The sequence below is a fragment of the Zootoca vivipara genome, chromosome 2 (genome assembly GCF_963506605.1).
Source record: "Zootoca vivipara chromosome 2, rZooViv1.1, whole genome shotgun sequence".
NCBI classification, from domain to species: domain Eukaryota; kingdom Metazoa; phylum Chordata; class Lepidosauria; order Squamata; family Lacertidae; genus Zootoca; species Zootoca vivipara.
The window spans coordinates 23,720,792-23,746,573 of NC_083277.1; the positions used below are offsets into that span (position 1 = coordinate 23,720,792).

The window sequence follows — 25,782 nt, forward strand, 5'->3', positions numbered from 1 at the left end:
CAGTAAAAGCCTCCTTTATTATTTTGGTATTTCTTAATATATTCATTATATTTATGTGCTCTTTTTCACCCATCACGGAACTCAAAGTGGCATTTATACAGTTCCCAGGAACTGCTTTTCCACTGGCCAAACCCATACCTGCTGGGCTTCAGCAAGGCGGTTTTTATCAGATAACTTCAGACCATGCAAGATGTTTCCTTGTGGTTTTAACCAGAACCATCCTTCAGTCCATGAAAAAACTACTTTTAAACTATGAACATTGAATTAAAAAGTGCAAGGAGCAAAAAGCAGGGACAATTGGGTGGTTGGATGAAGAAGGCAACTTACAGTAAATGACAGGAAAGAAGAAAACAGTGTCCCTTCATCGTATCTGGATAGTTTGGCCAAGACTCCTTCCAGAATTGTGACAAACTGGAGGAACAAAAGGAGATATACTTCAGTTGCAAGAATAAATCACCCGACTGCAACTGAGCAAATCAGTATTAAGTCCATTGGAGTAAAAAGGGATTTCCAAGTGTATCAACCAGCTTCTAACTACGTAGATTGCTTATAGTGATATGACACTTCAATGACGAGATAAAGAACTCTATCCTCTAATTAGCAGGGAAGAAAGCCATTGCAGAAGATTAAGAAAAGTCAAGTTGTATGTGTGTGGGGTAATCTAGTTGACTATTCTGGAGTAAAGAGCTGATATTGTCTATAACTAAACATTTGTCCTAAATTAGCACTGTGTCATGGAACACGTTAATAAAGAGAATCAAGTATATCTACTGACTTATTCTTCTTTTGGTATCACCAAGCTTATTAGCTATTATTAATAATAATATAAGTAACTGGAAAGCAGTTGCTTTCAAAGGACAAGCATATCAATGGAAAATGTTTAATCCTTTCTTGCTTCCGCCTAAAACAGTTTCATCTTCAAATGTTTAGGAGGTTTCTAATTTGGTTTTCTGTTTTGGCAACAAAATTACGTACAAGGAAGAAAATCCCTCTTCTGAGATTCCCTTGCATTTTCAATGTTTGTTGATCAAAAGCGAAAAAAATTAAAAATAAAGCGAAGCTCCTTTGTGTTGTGTGTGTGATTTATCACATGTTCATTAAAGCTCTTTCAGCTGCTCTCTGCCTGCTATATTGGTCATTCTGTGTAGAGAAAGGCAGTTATGTTGGTGCCGTACATTGCAGAAGCTAATGAGAGTGCAACTCCCAAGCATAAGGTGCAAAAAATATGTTACTCCTCGAGAGTAATACCAAATGGAGAACAGCTGGTAGGTCCTTGATGGAGACCCAGAATGGCACGTGTTGTCCCATATGTTCTACAGGTCCTTGTAATTATTTTGTGATCCTTATAGTCCTCCCCTGGTTTGCCTAATTGAAGTTAAAAGAAATGCAAGCATGGTGCATTTATTTAATTTATTTAAAACATTTATACAAAGTGTTACAAGGATCACAGGCTGAAGTCTGTGTTGCAAGATGTTTTCTTTTAGTCTGGAAATGGAAAACTAGATGAAGCAGTACTATTGATAAATGGCTGCCAACGCCACACAATATGCCATATATATATGAGAATGCTTCTGAGTTCATTGTATTTTGCATTACACCCTTCTTGACGGTTCAAAGTGACTGACAATCACAACATTTAAAAAAGCCATAAGAACTATAAGGATTAAAACCACATAAAACATCCTCCTAAAAACTTTGGAACCTACCACCCAGAGATAAGAGGGAACCAAAACAAATTACGTTTGGCCAAGTGTTGGGGTTTGACCCAGTCTGGCTACTTTCTGCTCTAGTGCAACTGTGCATGATGGAAACTGTGCATGATGGAAAGCTCAGTAGAGGACCTGGAAAGAGGGGGTGTGGACCCATAGAGGTAGTCCTAGGACTCTGCCTGCAAACTGGCACTGAATGGCTATAACCAATCAGTCCAGCTAATGTGATCCAGTTCAGAAAACAAGAGCTTTGCAGTCTTCGTCTTGAACTGCACTTTGTAAGTTCAGCACCCCTGTGTTGCTTCGTACTGACTGCAATCACGAAATGTTCCGTCTGTCGAGACTGAGTGATGTATGATCCCTCCTGTGAGAAACAACAAACCACCCAAATTTCTTAATGTGTCACATTTTAATGGAAATGTTGTTTAAAAAAGGGAGAGAGAAAAAGAGAGAGAGGGAGAGTGATGTTAACAGTGAATCGCTTCACCTGAAACTGAAGGTTACCTTTGCAACTAGGAGCGTTATCATTTCCTTGACGGTTTCTTCAATTAGTTCATCTATTTTTGAGTGATACTGGTGCTAAGGAGGGGGGAAGAAGATGGAGGCAAAATATTATTAGCATAAATCATTGGTAACAAACACTTCTGTCTAGTTTGTTGTTGTATCGGCTGTGATATTTAAATGTTGATCGGCACGTGCTCTAGTGTAGTGGGCAGGAATGGATTGAAAAAATGCGTTTTTCTTTTTTCTTTTCTTAAAAGCAAGAAGCTTCTGATAGGATTTCATGAATCATGGTCAAATCCTAGCTTCAGTTCCTTGCATGCAGCTGAGCCGACATTAATGAGAGTCAAATCATGCAGCAGAGGACAAAATCTGGCATCTCCCCCCCCCCTTTTTTTTGCTATATGCAAATCATGATAAAAGTGGGCAGCGGTAGGAGAGCGCTTTACATCTGTTCTTAGTTCTGATTGATCCAAAGTGTTGCAATTAAGGCATTCACATTCTTTAAGGTTTTAAACGACTCCTGAAACACAGCCCACGCTGAAAAAGCAACATAGCAGCTGTTTCCTGGCGCACAGCAAATCTGCTGTTGGTCCGAGGGAACGTACAGAGGAGCCCGAGTTTAGGCAGACAGGCTGCATTGGGTATAAAGGGTCACCCACTTCCAGGAAGCCAAGTGGAGTTTAATGTTTAGACTCCACTCTTGGCGAAACAAATTAGCTAAGGATGTTAAAGTTCCAAATGCAAGTGCTTGTTAAGCACCTGAGCGAATTGGAGCCTTTATGACCAAGTATAAAAAATGATTGAGACATGGGTGTTCTGACTCATGCAAAAGATGGCGATTGCTACACTATAAGGCCCCTCAATTAATACCATGCTGGGGCGTTGGGTTAGTGCTGACGACTCATAGAAAAGACTGACACCAACTGAACATTCAGCATCACTTTTGACACAGGAGTTGCTACCCACCCACTCGACTGACCAGATCAAACCTTGCTGTCCTATGGAGCTCTGAGAGAATCACCAAAAGCCTGTGATTCTAGGCAAGGCACAAGAGCTTTCTGCCAAATTTTAACAAAACAAGCTTCTACTTTTTCAAAAAAAAACAAAAACAACCCAGGCTTTTCATTACTAAGCAAACACTACAGGGGGCATTCTTTTGTTTTTGTCAAAGCACAGAAGAACAAATATTTAATATATGATGAAGTTTCTTTTCCACATTCCTCCTCTTCTACATTAAATAAAACATTGAAAGCGCTGATCTCAGTCACTGTATTTATTTCCACTTGTTTGCGCTAATGTTATTTTAAAATGTTAACATCCAACCAGGAAAAAAAAACCACATTAAAAGAGACAAATCTGCTATAAATACTAAATCATGCTTTGGGGAATAAGGAGTGTGAGGGGCAATTAGAAGTGTGAGACGCTAGTCCCTCGGAACTGACTTAAGAGTTCCTTGCTAGTTTAAACTGCTCAGTGTTTCTGTTTCTTTCAATGGAACAGTCACATACTACAACAGGAACTTGGAAGAAAACAAAAGAAAATGTAGGACACACTTACCCACTCTTTAGCAAACTTTCAGATGATTGGGGACAGAAATAAAGAGGAAGGTGCAGAAGACAGGAAAAAGAACATATGAAGGTAAACCATAAATAAAAACAAAATCTCCAAAAAAATGGGACCTTCTAAATGGGGGCCATGAAAAAGCAGCAGCATGCACAGAAACAATAAGCAACAAGGAAATGAAATATAATGGATATAATCCCTTTTCACTGAAATACCTGAGATTGCTACCAAAGAGAGCCACACGCAGAATACAAAACGGGTTTTTGAAAAGTGATTGTTGCACAGAACACATACACAGAAACATCTCTAGTGAGGCAGAGAAATATCATCTTTGTTGCAACTTGGGGAAAAAAGGAATAGTAATAATAATACATGTAGAGGCTCAGTGGCATGGCAGCTGTTTTGTTCTTTTTGGCTTACAGGACTCCAGTTTGGGGATGGCTAAAGTTTGATGGTACCCCCTTGTTTACTGAATCAACATGAGGAAGCTGACACTTGGGAAGAGGCAATTTCCCCAGAATTAACATGTGAGTTTTGTCCACCACCTTTTTTTACAACACCAGAAGAGAATTGGCTTTTGATTACAATTTTTTTTAAAAAATAAAAAATTCGTATTCAGCATTTTAGGTTAACTGTCATAATGTTACAACCTAAAATAACGTTTTTGTTCATTCGGTAGAGTCTATCTGATTAAAGACCCATTCCCATATCTGCGGTCGGTCAATTTATTTGGGTTGTGGCTGAATGTAAATTACAACTACAACTTCCAATGGGATGTAGAACATCTGTTTTGTTGTTCTTCCATTAACTGCATTTTCAGGTTGTGTTGGATTAGCTCGCAGGGATGAAAGTGTGTGTGTGTGTGTGTGTGTGTGTGTGTGTGTGTGTGTGTGTGTAACGTAGCAACTTTTCCCACATAGGACCCCCTCCTCCCCCAAGGCTGAATCTACATATGCAGCAGAATCAGGGGGCAGAATCCTAACCCCAGAGGTATGGACCCTACCACTTCTGGAAAGCTGTAGATGGAGGATGTGCATTTTGGAACCTACCCTGTGTTAAAAATAAATGAATCACTGCAGGTAGCGTAAAGAGGTATAGCAGAAAACGGGCTGAATGGCAACATTTGGGAAGGGGCCAGAACCCATGCTTTACATGCAGAAGGTGCAAGGCTCAGCCCCAAGCCTCTCCAGTTAAGAGAGAATCAGGTAACAGGTGATAGGAAATGCCTCGGCAACGGCTGCCAGCCAGCCAGTTCTGGGCTAGGCTGGTGAATAGTTTGAGCGGGATGAGGCTACACCAGGCATCCCCAAACTTCGGCCCTCCAGATGTTTTGGACTACAATTCCCATCATCCCTGACCACTGGTCCAGTTAGCTAGGGATCGTGGGAGTTGTAGGCGAAAACATCTAGAGGTCCGCAGTTTGGGGATGCCTGGGCTACACCATGTCGTTTAACTGCCTTATTCTAATAAGGGGAGTTTTAGAGCAGTAGAACTTGTACCTACAGTATAAAAGTGGCAGTCATTCTACCACCCATGTGCTGCTACATGTGTACATTCATGCTAAGCCTCGGAAGGGAGGTTTTTTTTTCTTTTTTAAAGGCACAGGTGTTTGTAACTTAGACCGAACAGCCAGCATTTGCATGTGATTGTGTACGTGTTTAGAGGCACTGGAAATGGCATAGAAATGCTGGAGGGAGGAGGGTGGAATCTCCTGACTCGGTGCTTTATACAATTTGCACAGGAAAAATCAGCAAGAGATGCGTTAAGAAAAGCAGCTGTGTTTCAGAATCCTCTCTAGTGCTTATCTCTGGCCCTGTCCCTCATGAGAGGAAGATAAAGACGTAACCCTCATTGACCTCCCCTGCCTGGTGTAAAATATACTGGCTGCTGGCTGCCCTGTGTTTGCACAGGCGAGAGGGGGACTGGGGAAAGGCGATGCAGGTAACTGAGGTAAGGAAGCAGAAGCCAGTGGCAATCTCCTCTAGTTTGCTGGGGGCGATGTCACCCAAAAGACACCGTCTTCCCAAGGGACTAGGTGCTTTGTGCAAACCCTCCACAGCTCCCGCTTCTCCACCTGCTAAAAAATTATTACTTTGCGTGCAGAATCCCTCTTTTCTCCAGCAGCCACAGCCACTTTTGCAGATATTTACTCTGGATGGTGGGATGCAGGCAGCGCTGCTGAGGAGTAGCATGCTACGTAATGAAGAACGTGCCGAACAGAACAACTCCCTGGACGCGGGAAACAGCAGCGGGCGTTTCCTGGAGGACGTGACCCCGTGACATATATATATGTACACGTGCTACCCACTAAGCACAGGACAAACAAAGCTTGCAAATGCACACCATGCACACCAGTGAAAACTATGTCGGCTGGGACCTCATTTTGAAAAGCACCAAGAGATGCACGATGCAGGACATGCCCAAACCTGGCACGCTCTGGCTCTGATGCATGCGCGGAAAATGGGACCCTTACAAGCATGTTAGGCTGAGCAGAAGTACACCAGAGGTAGTGAACGTGCAAGCTGGACATTCCCTAAAGTGCATCTATGCTTTTGAAAATGCGGCCCACGGGATATGGTGGCAATGCATGGAATTTAAAATAAAAAGATTCTCTTGACTGATTCCCTCCCCCCTCTCTTTAAAAATCTGGGCTTCGCATACAAGTCCAAAAGACATGCTTAATTTGCCACATTATCATATTGTTTTAATCAAGGATGTTTGTTTGTTGGAGGTGAGGGCGGGTGACATTTCTCTCGCTAAGTGTTCATCTTCGTTGGATAAATTATGAGATTTAACTAAAAGGATGGCCTAGGTGTGTGCAAAATAATACAGTGTGAAATGTATTGACAAATATATTTTCAATTAAAATCTCCTTTACAACGCAAATGAGAACAACAGCAGCAGCAGCAACAGCAGCAGCACTAGAATGCAGCCAGAAAGATTGCAGACTAGCTGTCTGATCCTCAAACCTCTTCGCCAGGGCAAGCTCCATTGTCACGAACAAAGCTTGCGCTGGTGGAAGTGCTGGGAGGATTGTATATTTTAGAGACCGACAGGGCCCTTCACCTACAGGAATCCATCACTAGGGGCACTGACTCAAAGAAGCACTACATTGTTCCCTATTCTGAACCCGCAGGGCTAAATAGAAAATAATAATAATAATAATAATACCCCGCCCATCTAGCTGAGTTTTCCCAGCCACTCTGGGCGGCTCCCAATCGAGTGTTAAAAACAATACAGCATTAAATATTAAAAACTTCCCTAAACAGGGATGCCTTCAGATGTCTTTTACAAATAGGATAGCTGCTTATTTCCTTGCCATCTGATGGGAGGGCGTTCCACAGGGCGGGCGCCACTACTCAGAGGGCCCTGGTTCCCTGTAACCTCACTTCTCGCAATGAGGGAACTGCCAGAAGGCCCTCGGCGCTGGATCTCAGTGGATCTGAATCACGGAATAATAAAGTTGGAGGCACCCTTTCCAGGAAATCTGGTAATACAGTGTCATCCATCCTCTGCTTAGTGACGGACAGTCCACTGTCTTTTCAGGAGGCCTGTTCCATTGCTGAACAATCCACACTGTTAGGAAGTTCTTCCTGTTTACTTACTTTCTGACATTTATATTATTCTGTGCTCCCCTTACAGAACCCAAAGCATTGTGGTTCAAAGGCAACCGTTACCCACCCAGGCAACTGACCAGACCCAGACCTGCTTAGCTTCAGCAAGGCAGTAGTCTCCTGTATCTTCATACCATATTCATAGTTCTTTACATCAGGTTGTAATAAAAAAGATCAGTGGAGTAAAGTAAAATTTACATCAACAATATGCCTTTTGGCTCATTTTAAAGCTACCCATTTACTGCCGATAGCTGCAATGCAGGGCATCCTGTCTACTCTCTAATTATGAAACTCCACGATGTGGATGATGTTTGTTGATGTATGGGGAGGATGTTGGTGGGTAATCCTACTTCTGGCAGACATTGGAATGATGGGCACTCTGTGGGTGCCTGTTCTGGGTCTCACTGCACAGAGGTTCTGTGGCCCTCTTCAGTTTGTCTAAGGCAGTGTTTCCCAACCAGTGTGTCCCATCAGCAGAAGCTGCCATTTTATCCTGCATGCTATAATCAGCCCTTCTCCATGTAGATTGAATGGTGGCTTCAAAGTTGCTATTCCCATTTGAAATGAACATGTTGGTGAATCAGCTTGTTGGGGGGGGGGGCAGGGAGCTACCGCAAGCAAAAAAGGAAGCTGATGCAACAAGGGTCAAATATGTACCAGCCCTCCTAGACTGCAGGTTAGGTGTGCAGCCTCGAGGTCATATTGGACTCACAGCTGTCCATGGAGGCGCAGGTCAATTCTGTGTCCAGGGCCGCTGTCTACCCATTCCATTGACCTGCCTGCACACTGTCTTGCCAGAGTGGTACATGCTCTGGTTATCTCCTGCTTAGACTACTGCAATGTGCTCTACATGGGGCTACCTTTGAAGGTGACTTGGAAACTACAATTAATCCAGGAGATGGCTGCCAGACTGGTGACTGGGAGTGGCCACAGGGACCATATCTCACTGGTTTTAAAAGATCTTCATTGGCTCCCAGTACGTTTCCGAGCGCAATTCAAAGTGTTGGTGTTGACCTTTAAATGGCATTGGCCCTGTATACCTGAAGGAGTGTCTCTATTTCCATCGTTTAGCCCAGACACTGAGGTCCAGCTCTGAGGGCTTTCTGGTGGTTCCCTCAATGTGAGATTTGAAGTTATAGGGAACCAGGCAAAAGGCCTGCTCAGTAGTGGGTCCCACCCTGTAGAACGTCCTGTTATCAGATGTCAAAGTGATAAACAACTACACCACTTTCTGGAGTCATCTGAAGGCAGCCTTCTTTTGGGAAGTTTTTAATATTTGATGTTTCATTGTATTTTTACATTCTGTTGGAAGCTGCCCAGAATGGCAGCAATAATAATAATAATAATAACAACAACAACAACAACAACAACAACAACAACAACAACAACAATAATAATAATAATATATTATTTGTACCCCACCCATCTGGCTGGGTTTCCCCAGCCACTCTGGGCGGCTTCCTACATAGATTAAAAATACATTAAAACATCAGTCAATTAACTTCCCTAAACAGGGCTGCCTTCAGATGTCTTCTAAACGTCAGATAGTTGTATATCTCTTTGACATCTGATGGGAGGGCATTCCACAGGGCGGGCGCCATTACCGAGAAGGCCCTCTGCAAGGTTCCCTGTAACTTGACTTTTCGCAGTGAGGGAACCACTAGAAGGCCCTTGGTGCTGGATTTCAGTGTCTGGGCAGAACGATGGGGGTGGAGACGCTCCTTCAGGTATACTGGGCCAAGGCCGTTTAGGGCTTTAAAGGTCAACACCCAGTCAGATAGGTGGGGTCCTAATAAACAACCACCACCACCACAACAACAATAATGATTGTCACAGAATTGCCACTAGATCCACAGTGCTTAGTTCAGAGTGGAGAAGATGGAAAGAACATGAGAACATACCTTATACCAGCTCAGGACTAAACTAGGGGCCCATCTGCACCATACAGTTAAAGCATTGTTGATACCATTTTAAACAGACATGGCTTCCCTCAAAGAATCCTGGGGGCTGTAGTTTGCTAAGGGCACTGAGAGTTGTTAGGAGATTCTTATCCCCCCCAGAGAGCTCCAGTTCCCAGAGACCCTTGGCAAGAAGGACTGTTAACCCCTTCCTGGGAATTGTAGGTGTGTGAGGGGAATAATAACTCTCAGGTGCCTCTTCCTCTTGTGGTCCCACCTGTATGGCAACACTGGAACTCTTTGGGCAGAGAAAGGCATGGATTTGGTGCTCCTGTCATGCTGACCCATTAAATCAGTGTGTGGGGAAAATACACCCTAGGAAGCTTTGCAGCACCCAGGTCCTCCAAAGTGCTCTGTAGGAGTGGGCTGCTAATTCAGCTAAACTAGTGAGAAACTTTGGCCTGCTTTACAAGCAGATGAGTTCAGTCCATCTATATTCACTTTACTAGGCTGACATTGGGTGCGCATGTGAGAGGCATGTTTCACTACGACACCGCCAACAGATTGTGTGTATGCTGCATTTCTATTAGCGGCCATCTGACCTTGGAGAAGAAAAACATACCAGACCCACCAAGAAATATTTGATACACAAGTTATTCCTGTCAATACATTAAATATTCAGAAGAAATATAAATATTTAAGGTGGTAAATTATGTCTGCCAAATGTCTGAACAGCTGCCTTTGAATATAAGGACACAGGGAGAATACGGGTGTATATGTTCAGCAGAACGCACTCCCTAAAATGCCTCAAATTATTCCATATCTGATCATTTTAAAAAATTGGAGAAATAGTGGCAACATTTGGAGGCTCAGTAGGATTCAGTGGACAGACCTTATATAGGTTTCCTTTTCTCCAAAGGAAGGAATTGTGGATGCTCTAACAGAGGAAATTCAGGCTGTCAATTCAAGATGGGTTGTTTATTGTTTTGCTGGTTTGATTTACTTGTTTTTATTCCGTATTTTCTTCTGTGGACTGCCCTAAGATCTTATGATGAATATCTTATTAGAAATCTAATAAATCATAATAATAATAACAACATTTGGTGGTTATCCTGAATTTTCTGGTGCAATTATCCCATGTCTTTTCTAACCATAAAAAGTCCGATAAGAAAACTGATGGAAAACTATGCTGGAAAACGTTGGCAATGTTGTATAGCCTCCACATGAACATATCAGGATGAATGTCTGGTAAGCATCATTCATAGCAACATTGTACTCTGAGCACTCAATAAAGAATTGGTCTGGAAGCTCCCTAAATCACAGTTCAAATGGAGTTGTTACTGGGATTGGATTGGGTGGGGTGGGAGGATAGAAGTAGTATAGTGCCTGCTAGTTCTATTACATGTGGTGGAGTGGGAGATTGCTGCAAATTGACTGTTCCTATGTGTGCAATTGACTTAGATGAGTCCCATGATTGATTAAGAGGAAAGGCCTTTTATCAGTTGTTAAGGATGTGGGGAGAAAATAAGGACAGCAAACACACTGAGGAAATTTTACTACTGGAATATTCAAATTCTACTGGATAGGAGGGGCAAGATTATGTCCCAGGTCTACTGTCAGAAGCAGCTTGCTTGGCTCCCTGGCAGGTGTGTCACTTAAGAGGGGGGACGGTGAGGTGGTGTGGGGGTTGGTGTGGTGCAGATGCACCGGCAGAACCCATCTGATGCTCCTGCTAGTATGTCCGCACTGTACAGACATCCCCACTGCTGATGTTGGGATTCCATTCCATCCTTTGCTGCAGACATGGGATTTTTGCGTGTCACGTGTCTGTTTACATTCGAGCACAGATTGCTGGCGTGAGCGGAACTTCTGCTCTGTATTGTTTTTGTTTTTAGTCTCTCTCCGAGAAGACGGCAAGGAGAGATGCCATGTTTTCTGTGTCCTGATTTATGTATAATAAATGCGTTGTTTAGTATGTGTCTACAGCCTCAAGCCTCTTCTGTTGCACAGTTTACACTGAGTCTGCAAGCTTGAGTCACTGATGTAAGTCAGAGCAGAGAGCTCAGATAGCCTGGGGAATAGCAAAGCATCCCACCAGCGAACCCTTCTAGGCATGAGACTAAGAATGTGGTAACTGTCAATAATGTTATCCCTTTGGAACTGGGTTGGGTTTGGCCACATGGAGGGTTGAATCAAATACACTGCTACTTTGAGAAAAGAGATGGATAAAATGGTTAATTTAGTGTCATTGGCATAAATATCCCTTGCCATACTGCAGTCCTTATTAGTCAATCACTTTATATATTAGCAGTTATACATTTCTGAGAGAAACGGGAGAAAAGCAAAGAGAAATGAGGTGGCATGAGACACTAGGATGAGGTAGGAATTCATTAAAATGAATAAAAGAGAAAACAAAAGACTTGGAGGGGAGAAGGCGGGGTGTATGTAATCCTGCAGTCCTAAACAGTAACTTATGCACAGATAACTCACATCTGATTTGCAGGTCTATTAGTTCAGCTCTTTGTTAAAAACGTCATACCAGAGCAACTGCTACTTCACACAATAGCTATGCAATCTGTGTACCACAGTATCAATACTTTCTCAAAGAGGCACATGTGGATTTGCCTAAGATATATTAAAGGCTGATTCTTTGTGCAACTGAATTGCTGCTTGTTATCAACCATGATGGGTCATGGATTTGCAAGAACAATGCGAGTGACAAATCAAGTAAAATGGGAGTTGGACAGGGGTAACTGAGGCTGGCAAGCACCTTTTACCTATGCTATACCTGATGGGAAATGAAACTGATACAACAGAGAAATGGCAAATTAAAAACCTAAAGAATCTAATTTCTCACCATCACATGTACAGGTAGCTGGTAGAAAAATCCTATGCATATCTGCTCAGAAGTAAGTCCTGTTTAGTTCAACAGGACTTACTCCCAGGTAAACGTGCATAGGAGTGCAGCTTACGCTTACTCCCAGCCTTGGCATTTGTGTAAGGCCTAGAATTTATTTCAAGTAATAGTGTTATTATTAGAGGTGCTGGAAAGCTATATTTGTAAAGAGATACTAGGCTTAAGCCAGGGACACTGAATGCTGCGGCTCTTTACAAACTTGACTATTGGAAGAGTTTAGAAGTGTCACTTCAGGCCAGTTGCCAGAAACTTCTAGCAGACGTTCCTATAGATCAGGCATCCCCAAACTGCGGCAGGACCAGTGGTCAGGGAAGATGGGAATTGTAGTCCAAAACATTTGGAGGGCCGAAGTTTGGGGATGCCTGCTATAGATCATAATGGATCAATAACAACAAGGAATTATGGCACAGAAATAATTGAGCTGCTGCAGCAGCTTCACTACGACCAGGGCCGGCCCTAAGGCAAGGTTGGGTGGCGCAAGGTGCCAGGGGGGGCGCTGCGCTGGTGTGTGCTGCGCCCGCACTTGGAAATGGGAGGGGGCGCGCTGGAGGGATAGTTCGCGCCACGGCGCCAGCTATACTTAAGACGGCCCTGACTACGACTGTCTTCCTGAGGTTGTTTTGAAAAAGTGCAACAAAAAGGCTGCACCAAGACAGAAGATGCAAGGCAAATTCTGTGGTTCTGGGCTAATTTCAGACCAGGAGTGGTGGGAGTTCATTCAAGTACAGTCATACCTCGGTTTAAGTACGCTTCGGTTTGAGTACTTTCAGTTTAAGTACTCCGCGGACCCGTCTGGAACGGATTAATCCACTTTCCATTACTTTCAATGGGAAAGTTCGCTTCAGGTTAAGTACGCTTCAGGTCAAGTACAGACTTCCAGAACCAATTACACTCATACCTCGGGTTAAGTACGCTTCAGGTTGAGTACTCCGTGGACCCGTCTGGAACGGATTAATTCACTTTCTATTACTTTCAATGGGAAACTTCGCTTCAGGTTAAGTACAGACTTCCGGAACCAATTGTGTACTTAAACCGAGGTACCACTGTACATACTTGACTTAGTTACAGGTAGGTAGCCGTGTTGGTCTGAGTTGAAACAAAATTAAAAAATTCCTTCAGTAGCACCTTAAAGACCAACTAAGTTTTTACATGCACACAAAAGCTCATACCAAAATAAAAAACTTAGTTGGTCTTTAAGGTGCTACTGAAGGAATTTTTTTATACTTGACTTAGGTGAGGGAAGCCTTTAGTGCTCACAACGGTAAGGTTGCATCCTGGGATTCTATAAAAAGAGGGGCATCTAATAGAACAAATGGCATACCAAAACAAATGGACCTGGTCCAAAGGACCTGGTCCAGTGCTCACTGTACTCAAAGTCTAATCTCCCCATGAATCCATTTGGATTGGCACTTTCTTTTGTAAGTATCAGAATGAGATAAATATTTCAAGAAAATAAGAAAAGCTAGAATAACCCATCTGACGGATTCTGAACATGAGTTGTTGTTGTTGTATGCACTACTGAAAATGAGATACGAGAATCCAAGCCCTGTGTCTGAACTGGTCATAAACAGAGATGAGAAAAATGTTGAACAGCGTTCAAGCCTTCCAAACAAAAGAGGATTATGATTATGCATTCCATTGAGCCCAATTCAGCATGTCTTTCTACTTCACAACATCACATGTGGAAATGTTCAAGTTGTGATAATGTCTTTGAGAAGTAAAACACATTAGACCAGCAGATGATAAAACTGGACCAGTTTGGAACCTTTGAGTCATTAAGGACCCGGAGGTATTATAAATGTAGGTTTTGGGAAAAGTCCAATCAGGCAGGACTGCATTTTACATAGGATCAGGCAATTTATTTCCCCTTAAGTCCTTTTTCCTCAGGTTGCTTTGTTTCTCATTGGGTTTTCTTTGCCTGTTGGTCAAAATAATCATGCCTTTGCAATCTGGTAAAGTTGCATGTAAAAATCAAGACTTTGGGGCAAACGTGTGTCTGGTTCCAAGGTGGAGTTAATGACTCAATATAAAACACTGTCATGCATAAATAGGCTTTAAAGGTACCTTGTGCACATCACAATCCTTGCCAACAGTCACTTCTAAGTGACAGGGGTTCTGAGTGTCCATATTCAATATGGGGATTTGTTTGACGGAGTGACCCTGCATTTTCATCTGCATAGTCTATATATGGAAAACTAAATCCACAACTGTTAGAATGTTTCTGAAACCAGCAGAATATAAGATGCAGATTCCCCCCCCTTTAAACTTTTTTTTTTAAATAATAAAAATATATAAAATTTTTACCTCTTGGCCCATTTCCATACTGCAAAGTTTTGTTGATTGAGCTTTGGCATCAACCATAACATTAAACATGGTGCATATTGACTGAGGGACTCTGAAATCTGTTGATCGGCTTGTTTTTTGCAGCTTTACTTCAAACGCAATCCTGGTTCTGTTAAAAGTAATAAAAAAATAAAATAAAAGGAACATTTTGAAAGTTAAGATACTGCCGCTACTAATTTGACTGAGCAATACAATACTCTGTTGTCTTCATTTTCCTGTGTGTTCTGGAAGACCAGTGGGAAGGGGAGCTGGTCACAGCAGGAGAAGGAGACCCCCTGTCTTCTTCTACAGCCTGCCTCACTCAGCCTCTTGACTCCCCTCCCTTCTGAGTCTGCACTGCTATCTGCCACAGCCTCTCCCTGCTCACTAAATCCTGTTGCCTCTTCTGTTCCTAACACCTCCCCCCAGTCTACTCCTTCTCCCTCTGACCACCCATTTTTGTCCCACCACCAGCCCCCTGGTTCTGAGCCTTCTTCATCTGGGGGTTCCCTAGGGGTTCCTCGCCTTGTACCTCCCACCACTTCTCTGCATCCAGCCAGTCCATGACAACTGATTTCTATTCCAGACATGGAGCAGATAAGCAGAGCTCATCAGTTTCCACTCCTGATTTCATTTTCAGCTGAATTCTGCAATATTCCTAGCCCAACAGATTGTGGAATGTAAAAAAAAAAAGTTCATGAATGGAAACTCACACTTTTTAGCTTTCTCCTTTAGTGATTTGCCAAAGCTACCAAAGTTTATTTTTGCAGGTTCCAAACTAATTTATAACTGAAGTATACCAGGAACCAAACAGAAAACTCGCAGCACTATAGGAAATCATATGGGTGTTCATTACTCAGCACCAATTACACAAACCTGCTAATTGATTAACTTCACTATATTACTGAATTGTCGCATTTTCATTTTGTCATAATGTGACTCGTTTGCCTGAACTCTTTTGAATCGTCACATAAACTGCTATAAGTTGATTCTTTGTCAAATAAATATACAACACCTCTTCAGGTTCTATTGCAAAACGGGAGCCCCAGGTTTATTTCTTCTCTTCTCATTATGCGATTTACCCAACCTATTCCAACAACAGCCAATGATGTGGAATTGGGTGAGTGGGTGGGGGAAAACATCTTCATCTTCAGCATCAGCATCTTACTTTACAACAACAACAACAACAACAACAACAACAACAACAACAACAACATTTCTATCCTATCTTTTTCCCAAGGACCTCAAGGTTCTCACCGCTCTCCATTCCATCCTCATAGCAAGAAATAGTGACTGGCCCAAGGTCACAGACACAGAGTGAGATTTATGTCTGAGCAGGCATTTAAACCTCGACCTGCCATCTACCAACACTCTTCTAACCACTACATCCCACTGGCTCACCATAACATAGCATGATGCCATGTTATATGATCAGTTGTACCAGCTATTTGGGGGGGGGCGGGGGAGGGAAAGAGGGAGAGAATGAAGAATGCCGCTACTATTTTTTGGCGGTAGCCCCAAGTATGTAGTTCTGCCTTGAACGACTGCTCTTGTTTGATTTGAGAAGGCTTTTCGCCATTGCTGAGCTTCTCATTGAGGAATCCCTGCTAAGGCTTACTTAAGTTAAAACTCTCACAGAAGCTACTCATCTAGTACTTATTTTTTTGGGAACTCATTTCCACCATGCATTGCCCTATTTGCATAAAGCAGAACTGCATAATTGTGCAGAAGCAATTGGATGTGATTTCAAAACTTATATGCATGCTATGTGGACACTAGTTGCTTCCGCCAGTGGTAAAGCATGGGAAGGGGCACAGGGGTGGTTGCCCTGGGCACAAAATTGTTAGGGGCGCAAAATTTCAACACCTGGCATTGCCTCAATAAAGGTAAAGGGACCCCTGACCATTAGGTCCAGTCGTGACCGACTCTGGGGTTGCGCGCTCATCTCGCATTATTGGCCGAGGGAGCCGGCGTACAGCTCCTGGATCATGTGGCCAGCATGACAAAGCCGCTTCTGACAAACCAGAGCAGCACATGGAAACACCGTTTACCTTCCCACTGTAGCGGTTCCTATTTATATACTTGCATTTTGACGTGCTTTCGAACTGCTAGGTCGGCAGGAGCTGGGACCAAGCAACGGGAGCTCACCCCGTCACAGGGATTCGAACGCTGACCTTCTGATCAGCAAGCCCTAGGCTCAGTGGTTTAACCCACAGCGCCACCTACAACTGTGCAATTATGTTGCTGGGCTCTGTTGAAAACAGCTTCTCCATGTACACCAGGAAGTGACCTCTCCAGACAACGATCTCCTGGGTGATGCAGATGCCGTGAGGAAGTTGAATGCTCATGCGCACTCCCCATCCGTTTCCCTCCCTCCCATCACCTCCGTGTTGCCCCGGACGCTGGCAACCCACGCTACGCCACTGGTTTCCACTTACCTCTTCACACAGGACTCAATCATATCACTAGCCATAAGTTTTAAGCGCTGTTCTAGGTGTTTCCCAAACTCTTCCTCAGGCCAGTGTAAATCCCTAATGAAGGTCTGTAAGGCATCCAGTTTCCAAAACAGATCTTCTGACGTTCCTGATCCATTGCTGCCAGGAGAAAAGGGAAAATAAGAATGACAGGAGAGGTTACAGCCTGCTCTCTGGCTCTGGAAACCTAATGTGGAGATCGTTCTTGCACATATAACGGGGGGGCATAACAGTGACTGGAGACACAGAACAATGCCAGGGAGAATCTCCATCATCAGGATTTTACACTATACATTTTCTTCTTCTAATCTACCTAGCTGTTACAAGTCTTTCCAGATCAGACAGAAGAGGGTAACGGACGTTTATCTGGAAACAGTGCATATGGCATAAAAAACAAAAAACAGCCTCTTTCAATAATCACATTAGGGTATGTAGTTATTGAACTGAAGGCTATACAACGTGAAGGCAAATCTCTGGTTGATAATAACCGCAGTACACAAACGCATGTGGTTATTCTTCGGTTTCATGCACTTCCCGCATTGCAAGCTTCATTCTCTTCGTTCTCCTTCCCAAATCCCCAAGGGTTTCAGGAAAAAACAAGAACAGTGCTAACAAGTGGTGAGCGAGGACACACTTTTTGAACAGCTGGAAACAAATCAGGGTAAGGCAATTGAATAATTCACAATGAGACATCCTTTTACATATCTCAGAAAGCTTGGGCTTTGTTGATTTCTCTACCTCTTTTTAGTTTGGGACTCTTCCCCCTCCCTCAATTTCCTTTCTCTTTTTCAGAAAGAGAGATAAATATATCTGACCAGACTTCTGTAAGTTTCCTTTTGCTTTTTGCTATGCCTTTACAATTCAGTGCAGGTTCAATAAAGCGCAAGTTCTCTTACCCAGATCTTCCATACAGACGGGACCACCCAGTCCAGCTGCTGATTTAGACTTCTCTTCAGCTACAATTATGCCTAATGCCTCTACTTACAGGATAAGATACGAGCTTCAGATTGTGCTTCATGCTGAGAAATTTATGCACCTTTCTCCTTCTCTCTCTCTCTCTCTCTCCACATTGATTATGACCAAGGGAACTTGAAGAAGCGTACCCGACTCCTCGCATACCACTAATGCTAACACAATAATTCGTATTTACACACCATGCATTACCGGGTCATGCTGATATCGTCTATAGAAACAAATAAGGATGGGTGTTTCTATTGTGACAGATGCCAGCTGCATTGAGTTAATGCTACAGAAGGAAAGATATAGCTAAATGCACACATGGCTACTGCAGGGTGAAGACTATATTCCCAACATGCCGGGGGGGGGGCGCAGTCCTTTGAATCCTGCACTAACAAAGGTATTTTCCCCCTCAAAGAAAGCATCGACTCAGTTGTAATAAATAGACGTATCTATGTAATGGCGTGAAAACACTGAAACATGTCCGTAATGAGTAGAAGGGAGATGGGCCCAATGAAAAGATAAGAGAATCAGGCTTTTTCTTGAATGGTTGGTTAAGCAAAAAAGTAGCACACATCATAACAGCGGCATAATTGGCTTAGCATCATTTCAGTTCTTCTGATTTAAACATACATTGAGAATAATTACCTTCTCTTTATTATTATTATTATTTAAATCCAGTCTAATCCTGCCTTTGGAATAGAGCGTATTTATGTTTTAAGCAATCAGATATCCAGGAATGGGGGGAAAAACCTTGGTATTTAGTATTACAACATGGCGATACCCATCTGCTTCCAGAATTTTCAAATAAAAAAATAATCTCTGGGTTGTTTTGTATCTCCCATTTGAAGAGCTCACTGGATTTTGAAAAGCGGAGAGCAATATCACACATTTGGCTTAAAGCTGACAAGTTCAGTAGCTCATTTCCCCCCATCATACTGTTTTCAAGATGAATTTGTTCTCAAGTTTTATTCTTTTAAAAAAATAAATCATACGCAAAACTTAAGATGACTGCTTTGTCTTTGACTGCCATCCTAAATGCATGCCCTCATGAGAAAGTGACATTCAAGTCATTCAGTGAGACTTACTCATGAGTGAGCATGTCCAGGATTGAGGCCTTGATTCTTATCTTTTCGAAAACAAAACGAAACAATATCACAGAGCATGCACAGAGAGAAAGTAAAACTGTCAGTTAACTATTTACACACAGTGCCTAGTCTAGTCTAGCCTTTAATAAACCAGCTTAGCATGAATATGAGTTGCATTTCATGGAATTATCAGTTCTGGTACTTAAAAAAAACTCTCTCTCTATAAACAATTTAATAGTTGAATACAGCATTTTCTTCTACAGCGATTCATTTGACTTGCTTTTCAAAATCATAACATTTTGGTGGAAATGGCCTTTAGATTAAAATTTGAATACAGTTTCCTGTCCCCAAATGATTGTTCAAAAAGGCAATACGTTAAGTTTCGTCATGCTTGGATTGGGCCTGGTAGGGTAGAAGGCAGGGAGTCCAACAGTAGGTGGCGCCAGAGCCAATGACAGGCAGAGCTAACTAGTTCCAGGTTTTTTTCCTGAACCCTCCTCCCTGCTGAGTTCTACAAGGGAAACACTGAGGCAGAGGAGGAGGAAGATGACAGCCAGCGACCCCTCTCTGGATGAGTTGTAAGAAGGCAGGCAGGTCGGGAGGTTGGCTGAGGGTAGGCTGAAGCACAGAAGCGACGCTTGTGGGTGGGAAGTTGACACCTGTGCTTACACTCACACTTCTGGCACGGCTATGCTTAATTTGGTTGCTCCAGACGCGTCCCACTGACTTCCATGGGAGTGAGACTGAAAACATTCATATACATTTGCCTCTCTGGATGTACTAGCAAGGTCCCAGCTTCAATCCCCACTGACATCTCCAAGTAGGGCTAGGAGAGACTCCTTCTTGAAACCCTAGGGAGCCACTGCCATTCAGTGTAGACCAGGCATAGGCAACCTTGGCTCTCCAGATGTTTTGGAACTATAACTCCCATGATCCCTAGCTAACAGGGCCAGCGGTCAGGGATCATGGGAGTTGTAGTTCCAAAACATCTGGCGAGCCAAGGTTGCCTATGCCTGGTGTAGACCAAACATGGGTCTCTAGCTGTTTTTGGACTACAACTCTCATCATCCCAGGCTAGCAAGACCAGTGGTCAGGGATGATGGGAGTTGTAGTCCAAAAACAGCTGGAGACCCAAGTTTGGGAAACACTGGTGTAGACAATACTGAGCCAGATGGACCACTGGTCCAATTCATTATGAGGCAGCTTCCTATGCAGCTGCAGTTTTCCTGTTCACAGAAGAAGAGGAGCGTAAATCCTGCCAGAGTTTTCTCTTCTGACATTCCACTACTCATGCAAGGAGACCTATGTGAGCAGCTACTTGCAAGGGTTAACTGCCTGCAGGAATGGAAGACGTCAGCTCATGATGGTCACAGACTGCCATGGTTTCCCCACTTCCCTTTGTAATGTGGTTATAGGGCTGGTGTGCCAGGCCATAGTCCTAGATAACTTGAGGAAAGCTATCTAAGCAACAGCAGCTTTGGGATGCAGATCTTCTAGCGGCATTTAGGGTTGGGCCCAAGCAACTTTGCCATCTAGGACAAGGCATCCCCCTTTGCTACTGCATTTCGCAGCATCAGAAACCGCCCCATGCTTCAGGCACCATAGAGAAGCCACCTGAAGTTTCACAAGGCTTTGCCAAAGTGTCCAGAGCAGCAGGTGGCAAAGGGGCATTCCTGTTCTGATTCCCTAGCAGCAAGAAAGTGCTCGTTCTGCTGCCCCTCCCGACCCGCCGCTTGAGGCAGGTGATTCAGTATGCTAGGGCCAACTTTGAAAGCACTTATGCCAACAATGTAAATGTTGCTTTCTTTCTTTTTAACAATCATTCAGGAAAGCAGGAACAACCAGGTAAAGCATATGGGCTTTTAGATCCCAATAAAGATAATGGCAAAATTAGCTCAGTACAGGATAGTTTCTTTTTAAATAGCAAACACCATTGACACTTATCTCATGGTTCGCAACAAACACAATAGTATTTTTTTGGTGCGCTGATCCAAATCTTATCAACAGGTATGTTGACAAGTGTCAAGTGTGGAAGGAAAAAAATGCGTTCGATACAGACATCCGTGCTAAATTTTAACAGAACGCACGCCAAATTTAGTCCTTCTCTACAAAGAGACATCGATCTCGCTTGTTCTCTTAAAGAGGCTCTAGCAAAGTCTGACGAAGAGAAATAAACAATCCATATCCATGCCAAGGAAACTTTTGATTTAAATGAGATCTATTGAACTGAATACACACTCAGCATCATATATAGCAGCCATCCATGACGGTGCAGAAAAGGCAGGCATTTGGGGGATGCCTAGCGGGATGTTAACTGGTAGATTTGGAACTTTGGGGAGATTCACATTTGGTAGGTTCACATTGGGCAGATTACTTGTTAAACTCCTGTGGAAGAAACAGACAGAAAAAGAAAAAAATACCATCACGGTGACAATGCAGATGCAGCAAAAGCACAGTGGCACTCATAAACAAATCTGCAAAGTTCACAGCAAGACGACAGTCAAAAGACCCAACCAAAAACATTTCAGAGAGAAGCATGAATATGGAAGGCTTGGGTTTTTGTTTTTTTAAAGCAGTCTGCAATTAAAAATAACAATGACAAACAACAAGTTGCTTAAAAGAAAAGAGAGCTGGGACGAAAACGAAAGAAGAGACGTTTATAAAGTAGCAAATTAAAACATCAATACAGAAGGACGTAACCTACATAGATCCTGAGGACTTTTCAAAGCACAGAGACTGGTTCCTATTTACAAGGAGGGAACGTACTTCAGAGATCCAAATGTACAATAGGGAGGACACAATGACATAGTTACTCTGAGGCAGGCATCCCCAAACTGCGGCCCTCCAGATGTTTTGGCCTACAACTCCCATGATTCCTAGCTAACAGGACCAGTAGTCGGGGTAGATGGGAATTGTAGTCCAAAACATCTGGGGGGCCGAAGTTTGGGGATGCCTGCTCTAAGGCCACAGTCCCATATACACTTTACTAGGGGGTAAGTCCCATTGGACACAGTGGGACTTCCCTCTGAGTAAATATGCATAGGGATTGCACTATAAATCTTAAGAGGAATATGTTTGATTTTTAAAATTTCTTTTAAAGAATATAGAATTTGAGCTTCCTTTCTCCATATAAATACTGGTACTTTTTTTTTTTTGTTATGGACTCAGGAAACAGTATTCAAACTCTCAACAGCTGAAACAAACACTTCCTACAATTTGGGTAGGTTTGCCATATGTCCAGGATTTCCCGGGCATATCCAGAATACTGGGAAAATCTGGACACATGGCATCCCATGCACACATACCTATAACTATCTCTCCCATCCAAGTGGAGAGAGAATCCTTACATGCATGGGTTATCTTTGGCAGCCACAGAAAGTTACTTATTGTTTGTTGATAGCGATTACCACCAAATTCTGCTCAAAACAGAATTGGGTGGTGAATGTGTGGTTCTGTCCACAGCAGAACTGAACTATAGGAGATTTGTAAGCCTCTATAGGGGACTTGTAAGCAGGTGCAGAGATCTCCTGGCCTGTGGCACAGAGGGTAGGGGAAAGCTTGTGAAGCCACCAGAACCCAGGGAGACTTGTAAGTGTTCTGACTGAACTGGCTTCAGGAATCCAAGGCTGGTTTTCCAGTAGCTGACGTGGTGCAAAGGAAATGAGAGCAATACATTTGGCACCAGTTTGGCTGCAGAAGTTGCCAGAAATAGGAGTACGTACAAGACACCATCCAACCATCTTAGGGACTCGCGTAGGGTTTCCTGATTGAACTGGCTTCAGGAATCCAAGGCTGATTTTCCAGTAGCACGAGAAATTCCAGCAGACTTCTAGACTGGAGAAAAACTATTCACCCCAATCCTGTGCACGTTTACTCAGGATTAACTCCCTCTGAATTCAACAGAGTTTACGTTCAAGTAAGGGGGTCTAGGATTATAGCCATGAAGTCTAGTTTTATGAATATGAACAAGAGCTAAGGGCCACTGATTTCACAGGACTCACTCCCAATAAATGTGCCAAATGACTGCATCCTTATGCTGCAGTTCTATGTATGTCTCCTCAGATACAAATGGTAATGTATTCTATGAAATTTACTCCCAAATTAAATATGTGCAGGACTGCGGCTCTTTAAAAAATATTATTTTCCTGGGGATTGTTATGCAATCTATACCCACATTTTCGTTCCTAATTCTAGTGACAAAATGAATGCCTGAAGGAACGAGCTTGTAAGATTGCGGATTTGCTACCCTTTAGACTTGAAATATGAGTTCAGAACCTACTTCAGCCCCAGACACTGCAGATCAGGATTAGCAATAGTAACATAAATATATGATTAATAATAATAATAATAGAGAAGCACTTTTTAGTGCTCTGGGACACAATGAGATTTGGGTACATTTTTTTCAGTGTGATGTGCATTCAGCTAATCATTTCTGCTAGTGAAAGCCAGCACAAGGATTCCCGCTAGTGAAAGGGAGCTTCCCCTTATGCGCCTCACCTGCTCCAGGAGAACTGCCAGGACAGTATGGTAGTGGGGAGGAGAGGGAGATGATTCCATGAGGCAATCATAAGTTTGCACTGACGGAACAATCTCATTAGTGCTGTGCTGACCTCCACCCATTATTCTCCTATACTCCCCATGACTTCAATATGGAATCGGCTAACCTCTAGAGCAGGCATGTCAAACCTGCGGCCCTCCAGATGTTTTGGACTACAATTCCCATCTTCCCCAACCACTGGTCCTGCTAGCTAGGGATCATGGGAGTTGTAGGCCAAAACATCTGGAGGGCCGCAGGTTTGACATGCCTGCTCTAGAGCAAAATTATTGTTCTGGGGCCGCAGCACTCAGCATTCTAGAATCAGTCGAGCCCCTGCTGTGAACAGCAGAGGTTGTTTCTGCGCACCCATTTCCCTTCCTGACTCTTCTTCAAATTCACAAGAACTTTCGGAGGGGAAGAGCTGTTCTACCGGGGAACAGACTCCCACGGGAGGTGATGGACTTTCCTTCCCCGGAGGTTTTTAAGCAGAAGTTGGATGGCCATCTGTCATGGGTGCTTTGGTTGAGACTCCTGCATTGCAGGAAGTTGGACCACGATGACCCTCGGGGTTCCTTCCAACTCTACAATTCTATGATCATATGATCCCATTCCCAATTAATAATGTTAATCGACAACAAGGTGGTAAGTTTTCTGGGGCTACTGGAGCAAAAAAACAAACAAACAAGAACACTGTGATGAGCAGGTGCCAACCTCTCAGCCTAATACCTGGCTCCCAAAGAGGTGGTAAAAACCACGTCCAACCAGCAGTATTTGACTGCAGGAAGTGGCTCACATAACTGAATACTCCTCCATGCCAGGAAATCCCCTGTATATAACAAACCAGGAAGAAAGGGAGGCTGAAACCCTACTTTATGATAACTACTTGGAGAGGGGGGCATTTTTTGTACAGAGAAGCATTCGGTCATGTACTCATCTGAAGTGGTGCAGTGGAGCCTAGATAAAAGTTTATCACTACAATGAGAGCTATGATTCCACCAAGCCTGGTCCCTGAAACGTGATTTGACTCTCTCTATTGAATACATTATCATGTAATAAAATACATATTCCATAAAAAATACACACGGGAGGGTTAGTGACTGTAGACGCTTCATCTGACGAAACAGATGCGACCAGAATAATGACCTCACAAATGAAAACATCTTGCAAGTTTGGTACCTAGAAATCCACTCTCTGAGGATTTTTATGATGCTCTCAACAGGAAACAAACATTTTAGACATAAACAATGCTCACTGAGGACAGCTGGTTATAGCAGACAGATTCCAGAGATGACAGTAAGAAAGATATACTCTCATATCATTCATTTTTTTAAAAAAATATAAAAATCAAAATGATTTAACTACCATCTGCCCAGTTTAAAGAGAAATGAAACTCCTCTCCATACAATTATATACCACCCACCACAGAGCAAGATTAATTCAGAAATTCCTTGCAGTTTCATTATGAAAGCAAATCCCAGCAACCAGATTAAAGTCATAGAAAGAACTGTACACTTGAGAAAGTTACTGGTATGTATGTGAGGGTGGCCAACATTTTGCATATCAATTTCTTTTCTTTTTGATTGGCATCATCTCATTGTCCCATGCCAAAATGTGACTGGCACCATAGGGAGCCAATGCTGTGGCCTCCTGAACTTGTTGGGCTATAACTGCCATCAACCACAGCTAGAGGCCAAATGTCACAGATCATGAGAATTGTAGCCTAACAGCCAGCAAAGGTTGGCACAGTGAGATGGTGCTGTACCAGTGTCCTCCCAACAGAGTGGCAACGCTGCCACTGACCATGACCGGGCAGGGCAGGGTGGCAGCAACATCGAGGCTGCAGTGTGCACCAGCAAAGCCCGGACCTTGCCACCTTCCTGCTCTGCTTCTAACCTTGGTAAGCCACAATGTCGCCACTCTCAGGAAGGCAGTAGTGTGGCATCCTCACTCCCTGTTGGCTGTTCCTACATCTGGAGGGCAGCACATTGGCTACAGCCGTATTATACAGCCCACGTTTTAGTATAATCTCAAGCGGGATGTGACAGGGAAAGTGCATCTAAGGCTAAGGGTTCAAAGAAGTGGTATGCATGTGCAAAGGACAGGCCTATGTGAAAACGTCACATGGAAACCTAAAAACAAAACTCTGTTTGTGTGTCTGTGATTCCGCTCTGTGCACCACCTATTCTTTGTTTGGATCCC

The 25,782-nt window shown here is 43.2% G+C and overlaps 1 protein-coding gene across 6 annotated transcripts in view; it reads right to left on the minus strand.

The window, feature by feature from the left end:
* CADPS (calcium dependent secretion activator) overlaps window positions 1–25,782 on the minus strand; it is a 376,860-nt gene that overhangs the window by 59,352 nt on the left and 291,726 nt on the right. For 3 of the 6 annotated variants that reach the window (XM_035106756.2, XM_060271298.1, XM_035106762.2), the window contains 5 exons: window positions 21,285–21,431; window positions 16,966–17,121; window positions 14,510–14,657; window positions 2,214–2,288; window positions 328–411 (listed from right to left, as the gene is read on the minus strand). In XM_035106756.2, the coding sequence (XP_034962647.2) occupies window positions 328–411; window positions 2,214–2,288; window positions 14,510–14,657; window positions 16,966–17,121; window positions 21,285–21,431 (610 nt within the window). The remainder of the gene's footprint in view (window positions 1–327; window positions 412–2,213; window positions 2,289–14,509; window positions 14,658–16,965; window positions 17,122–21,284; window positions 21,432–25,782) is intronic. The other 3 variants (XM_035106772.2, XM_035106769.2, XM_035106767.2) reach the window with 1 other exon arrangement.